Source organism: Eumetopias jubatus, unplaced genomic scaffold (genome assembly GCF_037043125.1).
Source record: "Eumetopias jubatus isolate StellerSeaLion01/CBP00866 unplaced genomic scaffold, mEumJub1_p1.0 scaffold_7, whole genome shotgun sequence".
Taxonomy (NCBI): Eukaryota; Metazoa; Chordata; class Mammalia; order Carnivora; family Otariidae; genus Eumetopias; species Eumetopias jubatus.
The window spans coordinates 144522615-144541179 of NW_028274813.1; the positions used below are offsets into that span (position 1 = coordinate 144522615).

At 36.9% G+C, this 18565-nt stretch overlaps 1 protein-coding gene across 3 annotated transcripts in view; it reads left to right on the forward strand.

The window, feature by feature from the left end:
* Positions 1-18565, forward strand: part of GABRG3 (gamma-aminobutyric acid type A receptor subunit gamma3) — a 748674-nt gene that overhangs the window by 664001 nt on the left and 66108 nt on the right. For all 3 annotated transcript variants that reach the window (XM_028087281.2, XM_088025219.1, XM_088025220.1), the window contains one exon: positions 304-441. In XM_028087281.2, the coding sequence (XP_027943082.2) occupies positions 304-441 (138 nt within the window). The remainder of the gene's footprint in view (positions 1-303; positions 442-18565) is intronic.

An 18565-nucleotide genomic window follows, 5' to 3' on the forward strand; every position in this document is an offset into this window, starting at 1 on the left:
CTAAAAGTGGCTCTCCAAGGTTAAAGAAATAAAGATAGCAGCCTCCTTATATGCTGTGTCCACACAATGACCAGGCTTGTGGCTGGAAACATCTTGCTGATGAAGATCTGCAGCAAGAACTCTGGGTTGAGTGGCCTTTACCCATTAATTTTTGAGTTTTAGTGTCTTTGAGGAAATTTTTGAGAACAAAAACAAATATGGCCTAAAATTTTAACTTCTGTTAAATGATCAGAATGATAATTTTGACTTTCATATTTAATAAACCTATGTCTTCAAGTGTTAATATTTATTCTGTATTTTCAGATGGCTACCCCAAAGAAGAGATGATTTACAGATGGAGAAAAAATTCAGTTGAGGCAGCTGATCAGAAATCCTGGAGGCTTTATCAGTTTGACTTTATGGGACTCAGAAACACAACAGAAATTGTAACAACATCTGCAGGTAGGAATTAATTTAAGGAAACATAACTATCAAAGAAAATCTGACTTTTTCCTCTGATGCCTGAGGCATAATCGTGCCTTTAATGTAGAGTTACATCATGTGTATGTTTTAACTAATTATATTAAGGCAATTATATACCTCGGTGATAATTGAGACAAAACAACTGATTCAATAGTGAAAATATATTTTTTAAGATTTTATTTATGTATTTGAGAGAGAGAATGAGAGAGAGATAGCATGAGAGGGGGAAGGGTCAGAAGGAGAAGCAGACTCTCTGCTGAGCAGGGAGCCTGATGCAGGACTTGATCCCGGGTCTCCAGGATCATGACCTGAACCGAAGGCAGTAGCTTAACCAACTGAGCCACCCAGGTGCACTAGTGAAAATATTTTTTAATGTTTTATTGGGATGGAAAAAGGATCATGAGAATTGTCTCATATTTTTTAATCAATATTGTTTGCATCATGTCTACAAACTTAACTAGGATTCCCACTATTGACCATATTTACATAAACTGATTTTACTAATGATGAGAGTTCTACAGCTTTCCACATACATAATAAGAATAAAATATTATTGACAATCTACACATAAAAGAAGCTGTTGTGAAATGTCCTTTGAGTTTTAATTTCTAGCTTCTTCCTTTCCTTTATTCTAAACCTTATTTTGAGCTTTATATTTCTTTTCCAACATATTGAACACACAATAATTATCCACCAATTTGATTTTATTAAGTGACCATTATATGCATAATATAAAGTATGTAATTAGATAAAAAGAGATGTTTCATCTATTAGAGTATTTGACTGTTTTAAGGGTTTTGTTTTGTTTTATAGGGGTTTTTTTTTTGCTTTGTTTTATGGGTTTTTTAATTTATTTTTGACTATTTATTCCTATAATCCACTATTTTGCAACTGATTTTCTTTTGCCAGGGTATGGGGTGCAGATGAGGTTGGAGCCAACTTCTCTACTGATCTTATTGTTAATATGAATAGTTTATTGGCTCTTAAAACTCCATAATAATTTGTTTCACTGATGACTAAGATTAAGATCTAAACCTTGCTAATCAGTGGTAAATATCTTTAAAGGATAGTCTGAATTTTTGATAGAGTTGTAAAATATAGAACATTTATACATTAAGAAAAGTCTGAAAATCTACCTGATTAACAGAGAAGAGCAAAACTTCCCTATAGGTGTCATGGTGGTAAAGGTGAGAAAGCCATCTGTGTTTAAATATTAAACAATAAGGTTAAAAGAATAGAAGATCATAATCTATTTAAATAATCTGTGGAGGCAGCAAGAAGGGAAGTGTTTTGGAGAGACTTTTTCCCAATTATGAGGCACCTACATTAAGAATGTATTTCTGCTCCCTGAAAGGTAGAAATGCACTAGCAGACCTTTGGATATAAGGCAACCCAAAGGAGGGTAACTAAATGAGGGGATTGTTCTAGCATTTAAATGCCAAATGTCGATTCTGTTTTTCCTTTCTCAGTGTTCTCTGAAAGATGATGTTAAAGGATAGGAAATTCAAAGGCAAGTAAAACTGCTATAGGGTTTTGAAACTGACTGTATGAGAATGCCAGCACAGGGAAGCAGCAAACAGAAAGGGGTGTGGAGTCAAAGTAATAGTCTGAGTGATTATGTGCTAGGTGATACTTTTACCAGACACAGAACCCATTGCAAAAAGGTTCAGCTACCTGCTGCTGGAAAATCAATACTCAAGAGATGTGATGGTGGGAGAGGAAAGGTTGCTTTATTCAGAAGATGGTGGGCTAACATCTCAAAGATCATCTTCCTTGTCCAGCTGAAGCTGGAAGGTTTTAAAGGGAAAGACATAGGAGAAGGGAGAAGGACTACATGCAGGAGAAGCAGGTACCCAGGGGCCAGTCCTCTGTGGACATGATCCTGAACAGACTTGTTGGCATCAGTGGCAGTTGTTTTCCAATGTAGTCAGGCCTTATCTTCTGGGAAAGTTTGGTTCTTCCCTCCTTGAGGCCAGTGGTCTGTAAATCCCAAGGAAAGTAAGTTGGTTCTGTTAGAGATTAAAGGACTTAGTTCTACAAATAATGAGTGTATAAGCTTGAAGCAAGTTTACCCTTCAGATGGGTGGGAGTGCTATTACATTACTGTGGGTTTAAAAAAATATATATGGAAAACATTCACTGGCAGCAAGGAGCTTTCAGTCTCACTAGAAAAACATGGTAGATATGAGAGACTTATGAACAAACTAGGAATTTGTACACCAGCATAACAAATAGACATTATATTAAACTAAATTGTACTCAAGATGGAAGCAAGGTTTAGGACAGTCCTTTATGAATAAGGAATGAATGTTTCTCAGGACTTTTTTTTTTTTGGTCATTCTTTTTCCATGAAGTCAATGAATGTATTGACATTAATAGATGGATGTTCTCCATCTGCTCCTCTTCTCTGGCTTCTCCTATTTCTATATGAAACTTTACATTATATTGAATCTTATAAATCATTCCCTCTCCTTTAGAAAATAAGCAAAAAATATATTCTGAAGAAATTAATCTATATTAAAAAATTAAACTCATTTGCTTCTAGCTAATCAGATGCTCTTTGAAGATGGGAGTGAGATGTATGGATTTTCACTATTCATTTCTAAACTTCTCATGGGCCCAAGGTGGTCAGCACCCTCCCATATCTGTCTTTAGCAGCCCAGAATGCTCTTTATCTTATTTCCCCAGTGGAAAACCCTGGAGAAATCATTACAGTCACTCTTTTGCACACTCCCTCATTCCCTTTCCTCTTTTCTTGCACACACCCAACCATAGTGAAATCCAGAACTCCACCCACTCCACACCACAAGTGTGCAGCATTATGGGGGGGTTAATAATAAATAAAGCACACTATTTCCATAACTGCTGTCTTTTGAAGTTGTTGTCCATGAATTTCAAGAGAATTTTAAGGTTATAGTATCATAGTATGTGCTGGTCCAGTGTTTCTCAATCTTTTATTCATTATCACCTCTCTTAAGGAGTCTTTTTGGTATTTTTAATTGCCTCTCTTATAAATATTGATACTACAGATATGCTTGTATATCTTTTCATATGTTATGGCCTTTTGGAGGGCTACATATAGCAATATCAATGATTTGTCACCTCTCCCCCCAAAAAGGAATTTTCACTCCCATAGGAATAAATATCACCTCCATTAAAATGCAAACTCTAGTCTGTTTATTCTTTCACTTTCCTAGATGGGGTTCCTATTTTGTTCTTGGTCCCAACCTCTGACAGCAACACCTTCTTTATTTTCCATTAGTGATTTTGTTCCTCACTGTTCCTAGAATCTTGAGGAAATTAGACAATGTCCAACATCTTTGCCCACCTATGGCAACTACTCCCTCATAGTGTTGCAGATGAGCTCCCATTGCTTATCCACATGTACATCAGATCCTGTTCTTTCCCCTACACAAGAGATTGCTCCAGCACATCTCCCTTTTACTCACACCATTTTTTTTTTTTACTTTCTACTGGATTGTTACTATCATCTATTTAAAAATAAGCTTTTATTTCACTAACATATTTTTTTAATTGTTTCAGTTAGGTCTCCAGCATGCAATAAGTGACCCACACAAACTGGGTTATTAGAAGAAGTTAATGAAGGGAAGAAACTATGTACAATCTTGCTGGCATGGCTTAGGACTTATTGCAATAAGGCATTGTGGTAGGCAGAAAAATGGCTCCCAAAGATTTCCATTTTCTAATTCTCAGAACCTGTGAGTGCATCGTGTTACATAATAAAGGAGAATTAAGGTAGCAGATGGAATTAAGGTTGGAAGTCAGCTGACTTTCAGATGGAGAGGTTATTCTGGATTACTGAGGTGGGTTCAATGTGGAAGAGGGAGGCAGAAGAAGAGAGTGAGAAGGAAATGTGACTGTGGAAGAAATTCACAAAGAGGTGCAACTTTCCTGGATTTGAAGATGGAGGAAGGAGCCAACCAGCCTAGGCAAGTGGGTAGTTGTAGAAGCTGGAAAGAGCAAGGAAATTAATTCTAGAATCTGTAGAAGGGAATATGGCCCTACTGATATCTTAATTTTAGCCAAACTAGATATGTGTCAGACTTCTAACCTGAAGAACTGTAACATAACAAAGTTTTATTGTTTCAAGCCACTGTTTGTGATCATTTGTTACAATAGCAATAGGAAACTAATATAGACATATTGCAGTAATCTCAAACTAGTGGTATTGAGAAGCTTTTACCACTTAGCTAAAGAGGCAAGAAGTGGGAATGGTTACTGGAATCTGGTGAAATAGTACAAGTGAGAGGGCTGCATGACAGCTGGTGTCACTTTCAGCAGAGAATCCAGCCAACCTGCAGCACAGAGGCAGGAAAGAAGCCTAAGGATACATGGCTTAACCTCTTTACCTCACATTATCTGTTCCTTCTCCCCAGTGGCCAGAAGCCGAGGCTCAGGGAACTTATATGGTGTGCCTCAAGCAGAACCTTCCTGGGCATAAAGCAGGTAAAAAAAAAAGTAGAAAGTAGGTATGGAGGGGCAACAGAAGGTGCCCCACACAGTGTTATTCCAATACTCTTTCCTCCATAAGATACTGACTTATTTGTGCCCTTCACAGCAAACTCTTCTAAAGAGTCATCAGATCTCACTGACCCAGTACTTCCATGCCATTCTCTTGAGCCCACCCCAGCCAGGCTTTCCTTTTTACTCCTCCACCAGCACTATTCTTAGGAAGGTCACCAGGGACCTCTACAATGCTAAACCTTCTTTCACCATGACTCTTCCCTTGGCTCCCAGGATACTCCTCACTTGGTTCTCCTCCTCCTGATGTTTCTTCTGCATTTTTGTGTTGGACCTCCATCTTCTCCACCTTCTATTCATTTGTGAGTGCCCCAGGACTCTGTTTTCTATCTATACTCACTCCTTTGTGAGTCTCATCCAGACTTCTCTGGTATTAACTCCAAAATTTATATCTCCAGCTCCTAGATCAAACATCTCATAAATTCCAGCCTCATAGACCCAAACGCTTGTTCATGATCTCCTCTGGGATGTCTTGGAGACTCTTTCTACTTAGCATGTCCCAAACTCATGCTCACAGACAATTCCACCTGTAGTCTTTCCCTACCAGATAGTGGCCCTTCCATCCTTTCATCTTCTCAGGCCCAAACTCCAAAATCATCAACTCTTCCCTCTTTTATACATCAAATCCAAAATATCAGCAAATGCTCTTGACTATATCATCAAAACATTCTAAATATGATGACTTCTACCAATTCCATTGCTACTATCCTGATTTGAGTCATCATCACCCTTTTCCTCAGTTATAGCATTAGCCCCTTATTTACCTCTTTGATTCTTGACTTGCCTACCTATGGTCTACAACGAAGTGATATTTCATTATTGAAGTCAACATTTCTCTGCTCAAAACTGTTTCATGACTCCGCTTCTTGCTTAGAGCAAATGTCAGTCTTTATGATGGCCTACCAAGCCCTACATGATCTCCCTCCTGATGGCCTGCCCCCCACATCTCACCCAAAGCACTCTTTCTGACTGCTCCCACTGTATCAAGCGTGTTCTCACCATTTGACTTTTGACTGATGGTTCTATGCTTACATACCTTTCATTAGGGCTTCTGCATGACTAACTCCCTATGTTCTGTAAGTCTGTGCTCAAAAATCATCTTCTTATTGAATCCTACCCTATGAGCAATCTCTACCGTCACTAGTTGATATAATCTATCATATAATTTATGTATTTATTACGTTTATCTTATTTTGCTGTGTTACATGAAGGGGTTATTGTCTATGTTATTAACTAATTATATGGAACATGTAGACTGTGCTTGGCTCCTACTGATACTCTCCTAAATAAATTAGAAAGGAAAATATTTGAGTCAAGGAGATAAGTTAGGAGGAATCTGTGAGTCTAGACAAGAAATCATTGAGTGCTGACTCAGAAAGAGGCAATACAAAGGAAAAGTATTATATTTAAAAGACTTTCTGTCAGTAAAATGAACAAGTCTAGTAAGTGATGTATATATGAGATAAGACAAATACATTAAAAACAAAGGGGAATGAAGTAAGGCATATAGGAGCAATATGTGATCACATTGGTCAAACAGGATTGGACATGTGTTGGAGGGAATCATGAGACTGACTCAGATATTCTGGAGGAAAATTCTCATTAAGAGTCCCCAATGGCAGATATGACTCCAAATCTAGTAGGCTTATCTGTGAAATGGGGGCTGAACAAGTTGATGTCCATGTTTCTGTAATAGAATCATGCTGGAAGGGTGTCTATAACTAGTCACAACCAGAGGGTGATACCCATAAGAACAGATCTAGATCAAGTAGCTTCTGGAATAATGCCTGCTTGAGATTGGATCCCTTCCTGATTGTCCCAGCCTGTGAAGTTCTTTGCCTGAAGGGAATACAGCTGTTGGATTTCACCTGCACTTTCAGAGAGATTCCTGAAATCTTTCCTTGGTGCAATATCAATTCTGACATCTGGCTGTAAGGCCCCAAAGATCTGTAAAGCAGTTTGGTAATTGGTCGATCTCAGATACAGCACAATGAGCTGGATGACCTTGACTGTAATAATGCCAGTTAATATATAATATGCCAGTTATTATTTTAAATGTTTTCATGAATTAACTCATTTAGACTTCACAATGCCCACACATTATTACTGTTAGGGAACCCAAAACTCATCAAGATAAAGTAATGTGCCCAAAGCAAGTTATTGGTGGAACTGGAGTACTTCAAAGTCCATATGAATTACTCTTGCCATAGAACCCAAGACAAACCTTATGGATATGAGATGATTTAACACAATCATAAGAGGTGTTAAATATAGGCAAAGTAATTTTTCTGTTAAAATATCATGATAGAAAACTCTAAAATATTTAGGAAGTGGTGGAAGTGTTCATGAGCTGATTTCTTGAATATTTTTATACAAATTTTGCTATGCCCTTAAAAGTATTTTCAACTACTATTCTTAGATTCAATCATCTATTAACTCTTTTAGTTGCAAAAGGGTTCCTGGAGAAGCTAAAATGTGCTGGACACTGCTTGATCTTAAGGAGTCTTCAGGCTAGCAATGACCATAAGGATTTAGAATTTAGTGAGAGATGTGTCAATATAAATGTGTTCCACCAACTGCTGCAGGAGCACAGGGGTGAAGGAATAGCTTATTGCTGGCACTTCACATGTGACCAGGTGTCTCAGCATCTCCCCACCATTTTCTTTTTTATTTTAAGGTTTTATTTATTTATTTATTTGACAGAGAGAGACACAGCTAGAGAGGGAACACAAGCTGGGGGAGTGGGGTAAGGAGAAGCAGGCTTCCCATGGAGTAGGGAGCCCAATGCGGGACCCAATCTCAGGACCCTGAGATCATGACCTGAGCTGAAGGCAGATGCTTAATGACTGAGCCACCCAGCACCCCTCTCCCCACCATTTTCTATGGGTCACCAGTATAGTACAAAATACCAACAGCAGTGTTAGTGAAAGTGTTTCCTAACTGAAGCAATAAATTAGGAAACACGGAAACATTGCATATTGCATTCTCTTCCTGAAGATGTCCAATATGTCTAAACACAAAGAAGAATTATTTTAAATAAATTAGTCTGTGTTTAATCCTGCATTTTTCAGATGCATTATACCATAAAATACTTTTTTTTTCATGGAATATCCAACAACTTCCTGGATAGCATTATTAGTCGGCAAAACATCACTTAGGGCATTCCATTTGTGTATAATATTGTTGTTTTTTTTTTTTTGGATTTAGAAGATAGGTTGAATACTAAATGTCATCATTGAGGGAAAAATGCAAAAAAAAAAGATAGCCTCACAAAATCAACATACTAGTCAATAATTGAGCTTTTTCTTTGGACGAATATGGAATATTTACATGTGCCGCTCACATGTATTCTGAGAGAGAAAAAGAAGAAATGCTTTCTGCCACAGAGAAACTTGCAAATTTATTTCTCATTTAAATTTTTATCATGGAGAAAACTAATTTCCTCAGGTGAGATTATTTATTTTTACCAATACTGTGGTCCATAAGAAAATTAGAATAAATCTGAGTTCACACTTTTAAAAAGTTTTGTAACCATAGTCAATCTTTTGTATAATTACATAATTACAAGAACACTCTTTACATGTAAAAAATATTCCAATTCATATGTTTACTAATTGATAATCTTACTTGCACTTTAACCATTGATGAGCATTAATCACAGCATCAATACAATTCTCAGATTGTTGTTGATTATTGGCGGAATCCAGATTATGTGAACCAGGAAATCAATTCATTAGTATAATCACTGTTTGCAAAATAAGATAAAAAATAGTTCTCTTAGGTATTTCTTTATTTGGCAATCACATTCTTGTGTTGTAATGTCTCCAAGTATGAAAACAAAAGCAAAAACAAACAAAAAATTCTGCTCCTGTAGAAGTTTATCTACTGATCAAAAATATTAGGTTTTTATACTCTTTAATTCAGGTGCGTTTCATGTTATGCAGTGTCTCCTCACACTATTCTTAGCTTCACATCATCTTTCTAAGATCCCCAGAATGTTCTTACAAATATCATTGCAGTTTGGGGAGAGATCTGACCTGATACCCCACTTCCTACTGAGGGAATTCCCAGGTGGCATATTCTTCTTTTTGTAGAAACTCAAGGTTAGTGGGATTCATATCCAACCTAATGGATATGAAAAGGAGTTACTATGAGCCCCTCAAAGTCCTAAAGTAGCATCAACAAGTGTCCAGCTTTGCTGCATTGATCAGCTTCTTCATAATTTTTTTTAAAGATAGATGATAGGTAGATAGATAGATTGATTGATATATTACAACGACTCATTTATTCATTACTCTAACACCCAATTTGAGGAGAGAAATTTAAACCTTTGTTTACAATTAAGGTTTGCAAGAAAGTTGAGCAGGGATAAATGGGAAGGAAATTTTCTCATATATAACTGCAAAATTTCTATGGACTGAAGATAATGTGAGATGGGTGTGTGGTAGCTAGAACCCCCAAGGATGAGAAAACATGCTGTACCCGCCCACCACAATGTGCTGTTTTGTATGTGTTTTTCTGGCCAAATCCAGCATGAGTTTAAGTGTCAACAATTAAGACAGTTTAATGAATATTCATGAAACACAGTTGTGTCGCTAAGTGTGTCTGGAATTTTGCAACATGGAGGATCACTCACAGTGCTCTGATGGCATTTTAGAGGATCCCTGTTAGATAAATGTCTTTTTATAGACAAATGTCACTTCTTGTTTTCAATCTCCTATCTCAAAATGAGGATGACAATAATATAGAATTACACATCTCTTTTATCCAAGAAGATTAAGGCATTTGGAGCATTATCTATTTAACTGGTTCCCAGAATCATTGTGAAGTTTGAAGAGGATGGATATTATTATTCCATGTTTTTAAATATGTATAAATAATTCTATGGAACTTATCTGTGAAATAGAAGAACATTGCAAAACCTCTCAATCATAAGGCCAGGTGTCCAGTCTCTAGTTGTGTTGCCAACACCAGGTACTTTGAGGTGGACTGTCTTCATTATTGCCTCATATCATCACAGAACCTATGTAAGCACAATCTTCACTAACCCCAACATCCTTTGGGTGTGACTCTGGACAGCCACTTTTATCTGACTGGCCCTACTTTTTTCTGTTAACAAGAATATAAAAAATATTATTTATATTACTCTCAGACTTTGATATAAAATAATAAATATGCTTATCTAAATTTTGCAGACACCATTTCAGAGCATGAGTGACTGTATTTGTTTCCTGGGGCTGTGGTAACGGTAGCATGGAATGGTTGTTTCACAGTTCTGGAGGTGGTAAGTCCAAATTCAAGGTGTCACTGGGATTCCTTCCGAGGACTGTAAAGGAGGATCTGTCCTAGCCAACCCCCCCCAGCTTGTAAATGACATTGTCTCTGTGTCTTCATGTCATCTTCCCTCTGTGCATGTCTGCCTCTGTGTTCAAATTTCCCCTTTCATGTAAGAATACCAGTCATATTGGACTAGAAGTCCACCCTACTCCAGTTTGACCTCATCTTAACTATACATCTGCAATGACTATATTTCCAAATAAGGTCACATTCTGAGGTACTGTGTGTTAGGACTACAATACCTTTTGGGGAACACAATTCAACCCATAACAGTAACCTAGAAAGTATCACATACTATGAGGATTTGTGTTTCAGTTGTATTTGGAAATGAGACTTTCTCTTTGTCCCAAACACATTCTTTATACTTGGATTCCCTTAAGGATAAGTGTTCCCTCCCAAGTGGACTGTTTGCATTGACTGTGAAGAAAATAGGCCATGCACCAGCACTGCCAGCATGTATGTGACCTGTTAATGGGCAGCCTTTGCATCACCTAGTAGGTGGTCAGAAATTGTGATTCCTGGGACTCACCCCAAACCTTTTAGATCAGAATCTTTTGGGGAGGATCCCAGGACTCTACATTTCATACCACCCCCCCCCCCCCAGTGATTCTGATGATACCAAAGGTTGGCATGCACTGGGTGGACCAGACTAGATTATAGCTGGTGGATAAAAATTGCATTCCTGTGACAGCAAAGCCAGTGAAGAATAATCTCCTACTATGATTTCTGACTGACTCAATAGTGTGCTGTATTTCTTATGTTACTGATGTTTTTGAACATTCTTTATTTAGTCTTTATGCCTTCCTCAGCTATTCCTCTGAAGATGGTTGCAGAAAATCTTTTCCTTTGTATTAGCCAAATGCCACCTTGCATTAAAGGTTTCTGATTAAAATCAGAAACTTTATATCTAGAATGGATAAAGAAGATGTGGTATATATATAGAATGGAATATTATGCAACCATCAAAAGGAATGAAATCTTGCCATTTGCAACAATATGGATGGAACTGGAGGGTATTATGCTGAGCCAAATAAGTCAATCAGAGAAAGACATATATCATATGACCTCACTGATATGAGGAATTCTTAATCTCAGGAAACAAATGGAGGGTTGCTGGAGTGGTGGGGGTTGGGAGGGATGGGGTGGTTGGGTGATAGACTTTGGGGAGGGTATGCGCTATGGTGAGCGCTGTGAATTGTGTAAGACTGTTGAATCACAGACCTGTACCTCTGAAACAAATAATACATTATATGTTAAAAAAAAAAAAAAAGAAGATAGTAGGAAGGGAAAAATGAAGGGGAGGAAATTGGAGGGGGAGATAAACCATGAGACACTATGGACTCAGAAACAAACTGAGGGTTCTAGAGGGGAGGAGGGTGGGGGGATGGGTTAGCCTGGTGAGGGGTATTAAAGAGGGTGCATAGTGAATGGAGCACTGGGTGTTATATGCAAACAATGAATCATGGAACACTACATCAAAAAAAAGAAATTTTATATCTAAATACATAAAGTCTTTTTTTTTAATTTTATTGTTATGTTAGTCACCATACAATACACCATTAGTTTTTGATGTGGTGAATTATAATATATATATATTGAAATATATATACAGACATACCTCGTAGATATTGCTGGTTTGGTTCCAGACCACCACAATAAAGCAAATATCATAAATTTTGGGGTTTCTCAGTGCATATAAAAGTTATGTAAACATAACTATAAATACTGTACTATAGTCTATTAAGTGTGGGATAGCAGTGTGTTTAAGAAAATAATGTACATATCTTAATTTTAAAAAATATGTTATTGCCAAAAAATGCTGTCATCCGAGCTTTCCGCAAGTCATAATCTTTTTGCTGGTGGAAGGTCATACCTTGATGTTGACGACTGCTGACTGATCAGGGTGGTAGTTGCTGAAGGTTGGGTGGCTGTGGCAATTTCTTAAAACAAGAAAACAATGAAGTTTACCACATCAATTGACTCTTCCTTTCACAAACAATTTCTCTGCAGCATGTGATGCCCTTTGATAGCATATTTTCCACAATAGAATGTCTTTGAAAATTGAAGTCAATCCTCTAAAAACCCTGTCACTATTTTATCAACTGAGTGTATGTAACATCCTAAATCTTTTGTTGTCATTTCATCAATCTTCACAGTATCTTTCCCAGGAGCAGATTCCATCTCAAGAAAACCACATTTCCTTTGCTCATCCACAAGAAGCAACTCCTCATCCATTAAAATTTTATCATAAGAATGTAGCAATTCAGTCACATCTTCGGCCTCCACTTCTAATTCTAGCTCTCTTGCCATTTCCTCTACATCTGCAGTTACTTCCTCCACTGAAGTCTTGAACCCCTTAAAGTCATCCAAGCAGGTCAGAATCAACTTCTTCCAAACTCTTATTCATGTTAATATTTTGACCTCGTTCCATGAATCACTCATGTTCTTTTTTTTAAAATTTTTTATTGTTATGTTAATCACCATATATTACATCATTTGTTTTGGTGTAGTGTTCCATGAATCACTCATGTTCTTAATTTAAGGCATCTAGAATGGTGAATCCCTTCCATAATGATTTTTTTAAATTTTATTATGTTATGTTAGTCAGCATATGATACATCATTAGTTTTTGATGTAGTGATCCACGATTCATTGTTTTCATATAACACCCAGAGCTCCATGCAATACATGCCTTCATTAATACCCATCACCAGGCTAACCCATCCCCCCACCCCCTCCCCTCTAAAACTTTGTTTGTTTCTCAGAGTCTATAGTCTCTCATGGTTCATCTCTCCCTCCAATTTCCCTCCCTTCATTTTTCCCTTCCCTCTCCTAATGTCCTCCATGCTATTCCTTATGTTCCACAAATAAGTGAAACCATATGATAATGTTTTTAAGTGACTTTGCCCAGAACCATTAGAGAAATCATTATTTATGGTAGCTATAGCCCTATGAAATTTATTTCTTAAATAATAAGACTTGAGAGTTGAAATGACTCCTTGAGTCATGGGCTACACAATGGATGTTACATTAGTAGACATGAAAACCATATTAATTTCGTACATCTCTATCAGAGCTCTTGGGTGACCAGGTGCATTGTCAATGAGCAGTATTATTTTGGGAAAAAATATTTTCTGAGCAGTAGGTCTCAACACTGGGCTTAAAATATTCATTAACCATTTTGTAAACAGATGTGCTATTACCCAGACTTCGTTATTCCATTTATAGAGCACAGGTAGAGTAGATTTAGCATAATTATTTTTCTTTAAAGATAATTATTTTTTATTTATTTATTTAATTATTTATTTATTTAAGAGCGAGAGAGCAGGGCAAGGGGCAGAAGGAGAGGGAGAATCTCAAGCAGACTTGTTGCTGAGTGTGGAGCCCAACATGGGGCTTGATCTCATGACCCCATGATCATGACCTGAGCCCAAATCAAGAGCTGGATACTTAACCAACTGAGCCACCCAGATACCCCTATTTAGCATAATTCTTAGGGGCCCCAAGATTTTTAGAATAGTAAATGAGCATTGGCTTCAACTTAAAATCACCAGGTGCATTAGCCTCTAGCAAGAGAGTCAGCCTATTCTTTGAAGTTTTGAAGCCACACATTGACTTCTCTCTAGCTATGAAAGTCCTAGACAGTATCATAATCCACTATAAGACTTTTTCATCTGCATTGAAAATCTATTGCTTAGTGTAGCCACCTTCATTAATTATCTTAGCTAGCTCTTCTGGATAACTTGCTGCAACTTCTGCATCAGCACTTGCTGCTTCACATTGCACTTTTACATTATGGAGATGACTTCTTTTTCTTATTTTATTTATATATTTATTTGACAGAGAGCGAGAGAAAGAGTGAGAGAGGGAACACAAGCAGGGGAGAGAGGGAGAGGGAGAGGCAGGCTTCCTGCCGAACAGGGAGCCTGATGCGGGACTTGATCCCAGGACCCTGAGATCATGACCTGAGCTGAAGGCAGACGCTTAATGACTGAGCCACCCAGGAACCCTGCTTCTTTTTCTTAAACTTCATGAACCAACCACTGATAGCTTCAGACTTTTCTTTTGCAACTTCCTCACCTCTCCCAGTCCTCATAGCATTAAAACCTCTGAAACAAATAATACATTATATGTTTAAAAAAAGAAGAAGAAGAAGATAGCAGGAAGGGAAAAATGAAGGGGGGGAGGAATCGGAGGAAGAGAAGAACCATGAGAGACTATGGACTCCAAGAAACAAACTGAGGGTTCTAGATAGGAGGGGGGTAGGTGGATGGGTTAGTCTGGTGATGGGTATTAAAGAGGGCACGTTCTGCATGGAGCACTGGGTGTTATACGCAAACAATGAATCATGGAACACTACATCAAAAACTAATGTTGTAATGTACGGTGATTAACATAACATAATAAAAAAAAGAAAAAAGAGTTTTGCTCTGCACTAAGTTTTGGCTTAAGGGAATGTTGTAGCTGTTTTGATCTTCTATGAAGACCACTAAAACTTTCTTCATATCATCAATAAGGCTGTTTCACTTTCTTATCATTTCTCTGTTCACTGGAGTAACACTTTTAATTTCCTTAAAAACTTTTCCTCTGTATTCACAGCTTGGATAACTGGCATAAGAGGCCTAGTTTTTCATTTATCTCAGCTTTTGACATGCCTTCCTTGCTAAGCTTAATCATTTCTAGCTTTTGATTTCAAGTGAGAGATGTATGACCCTTCTTTTCACCTTAACTGTTAGAAGCCACTGTAGGGTTATTAATTGGCCTAATTTCAAAATTGTTGTGTCTTAGGTAATAGGGAGGCTTGAGGAGAGGGCGAGAGATGGGGAAACAGTTGGTGAAGCAATCAGAACATATATGATATTTTTCAATTAAATTTGTCATCTTATAAGGGTGCTATTCATGGCACCTCAAAAATAATTAGAGTAGTCACATCAAAGATCACTTGATTACAGATCCCCATAATAAAAATAATGAAAAAATTTGAAATATTGGGAGAATTGCCAAAATGTGACACAGAGACACAAAGTGAGCAAATGCTGTTGGAAAAATGGTGCCAGTACATTTGTTGCCACAAATCTTCAATTTATAAAAAATGCAATATCTGTGAATTGCAATAAAGCAAAGACTAGTAACAGAAGGTATGCCTGCATTAGGTTGTTATTTTAACAATTTAAAATCTGTATATCAATATCTTCACTGAGAAAAATGTGCAGGGAATTTAAGGACATATATATTGGAATTATTTGAAATAAGTCAGTGTCAAGACATTTGGCCTGGGTTTTCAAAAAATTGTATTAATTTAAAAGAAGTAAAGTATTTATAAATATGTATACATGCACAGGTTAGTATACACACATACATTTTCTTGCTCTGTCAGCTGAGAGTCTCTAGAAGCAATGACACTCCAGTATCAATGAGCCCAAATCTTGGTTTCTAATGCCATTCTCCAGTAAAAGGAAACAGGGCTCCTTGGAGGAATGATTGATTGTATGGCTAGGGCAGGAAATATATAAGATTAGAGCACCTTGTAGTGCCAGGAAGAAAGAAAACACACAAACAATGACAATGTATGTAAAAGGGAAACAGGAGCCAACTAAAAGATGTCACAATTGTTAAAGCTGAAAAATTTGAGCAATAAAATAAAGTAGAGTTAAACTATAACTCGTGTAAAATATGTACATGATGATGATCTGGAGTTCCTACTGACATAAATAAATGATTAAATAAATAAATAGGAGAAATTTGACTAATACCCTGTGCATAAAAATTCCAAGTAATTTATGTAGATGTTACACCCTCAAGGAAATGAAGACTAACTTCCACTCCTCAAGTGTGAACTACAAATAGTGACTTCCTTCTAAAGAGTACAGTATGGAAAGGAGTACAATATGGAAAAATAATTTTACAGAGCAGACATCTGACAAACACAAGCTCAGGCAGGGGATCAAGGTCAGCATCAACAGTCATATAATGTTGGTAGTATGTACCCTTAATATGATGTGATGAAAGTGGTACTTTACCTCTGGTCATTTCCTCCTAAAATCATAGAAGCCCAGTCTAATAATGAGGAAAACATTAGCAAATCACAATCAAGGGATATCCTACAAAACACTACCAGTACTTCTCAAAACTGTCAAAGTCAGTACAAACAAGGGAAGTCTGAAAAATTGTCACAACCACTTAAAGTCAATATAGTATCCAGATTAGGATCCTGGAACAGAAAAAGGACATTTGGAAAAAACTTTAAAAATCTGAATAAAGTATGGGCTTTAGGTACTAATAAGGTATTAATATTGGCTAATTGTAACAAATGGGCTATACCAATGCAATTATTAATAATAGGGGAAACTGAGTGTAGGGACTATGGAAACCCATTATTTTCACAATTTTTCTGTAAGTCTAAAACTGTTATAAAATTAAAAAAGAAAAAGAAACTGAATCATAATGATGAAGTTCTGCTTCCAATTATTTTTAAGTGGCTTGCAGTACACCAACTCTTTAACTGAAATAAACTAAAATATAAATGGATAGGATAACATTATAATCTCATTGAAGACATCAGGTAGGTGCTGTGCTGAACCATGACTTGAGGGTACAAAATCCTGGAAAAGTGAACACCACATAGGGAGGTGAACCTACATTCTGTTGTGGCTTTATCTTCCTGGACATTTGCTGAGCATCTGGAAATAGAAAATGAATTTTAAAATATAGGTAAAGACTCTGGAGAGTGGGTGCTCTGAAAAGCTCTCTTCTTGGGTTAGAGCATCAACAAGATTTAATAATTAAAGGTCTTTTGGGCCAGAATCCCTGGGGGAAAGGATGAAGAGGAAATGAATTCTATTCTCCAAATATTTTAATTCTGATACTGTTAAGAGAAAGAAGTTAAAGCAAGCTAAAAACCTCTGAAAAGCAGAATAGTCTAACAACCCATCAATGTTGGTAAGACAAGAATTATCACTGAGGATGTACCAGGAATAGGGGCCATGGTGAACACACCAAGCACTCAGAATCCCTGAAGGGTTATAGCCTAGAGCAATTGTGAAAGAGACCAAAACAAAAACAAAAAACAAACAAGTAAACAAAAACCAACCACACAAACAAAAACAAAAACAAAATGTATCCTACTAAACTAACTGAGCCTTGAGTTACCCCAGCCCCTCATTGTGTTAGAGTGACTAGTCCCATACTTATTGACCAAAAAAGAAAATGATGAACTGTCTTTGGAGGATTAAAAAAAAAAGTTTCATACAAATTTCACACAAGGTGTATGCTGTTGCCAAATGAACAAAACCCAAAGGAAAAATAAAAGAGGATAAACACAGAGGTGATTAAGATATTGGAGTTAGCCAGCAAACACTTTAGTATGGAAATAAATAATATTTTTAAGAGAACAGAGGAAAAGAGAAAATGATGAATGAAAATATTTTTACTTTCATCAGAGAACAGGAATTTGTAAAATAGAAAACACTCAAATGGATTTTTTAATTCAAGGATTTTAATTACAAACACAAAAGATAAAAAACCTTTACTTATTAGATAAGAATAGATAAAAGGACAAATATGACCAGTAAACTATAAAACAGATCAATAGAAAATATCAAAAACAGGGGCGCCTGGGTGGCTCAGTCGTTAAGTGTCTGCCTTCAGCTCAGGTCATGATCCCAGGGTCCTGGGATTGAGTCCCGCGTCAGGCTCCCTGCTCCACGGGAAGCCTGTTTCTCCCTCTCCCACTCCCCCTGCTTGTGTTCCCTCTCTTGCTGTGTCTCTTTCTGTCAAATAAATAAATAAAATTAAAAAAAAAGAAAGAAAATATCATAACTGAAGAAAAAATAGAAAGGAATAAATAAAGAGTTAAGAGTGCAATAAATATGTGGGATATGTTATAAAGTTATAATGTAAATGAATTGGTAAAGAGAAAAATTAAAAACTAAGTGCAATTGGAATCCCAGAAATGTAGGCAATAGAAAATGGGAAGCACTCTCTGAAGAAATAAAGGCTTATACTTACCATAGATAGATGAAGACATTCACTCACATGCTCAGTAACACTTGTAAACTCCAAAGGATGTATAATGCAAAGGAAACCACTGAACTGCCAAAGACCAAAGGTAGAAAGTACGTCTTTAAGCATGGAGAGAAGAAAAGATGCATTACCATCAAAGGAGCAAAATTAACACAGATATCTGACTTTGAACAAGAAATCAAGGCTGCCAAAAGACAATGGA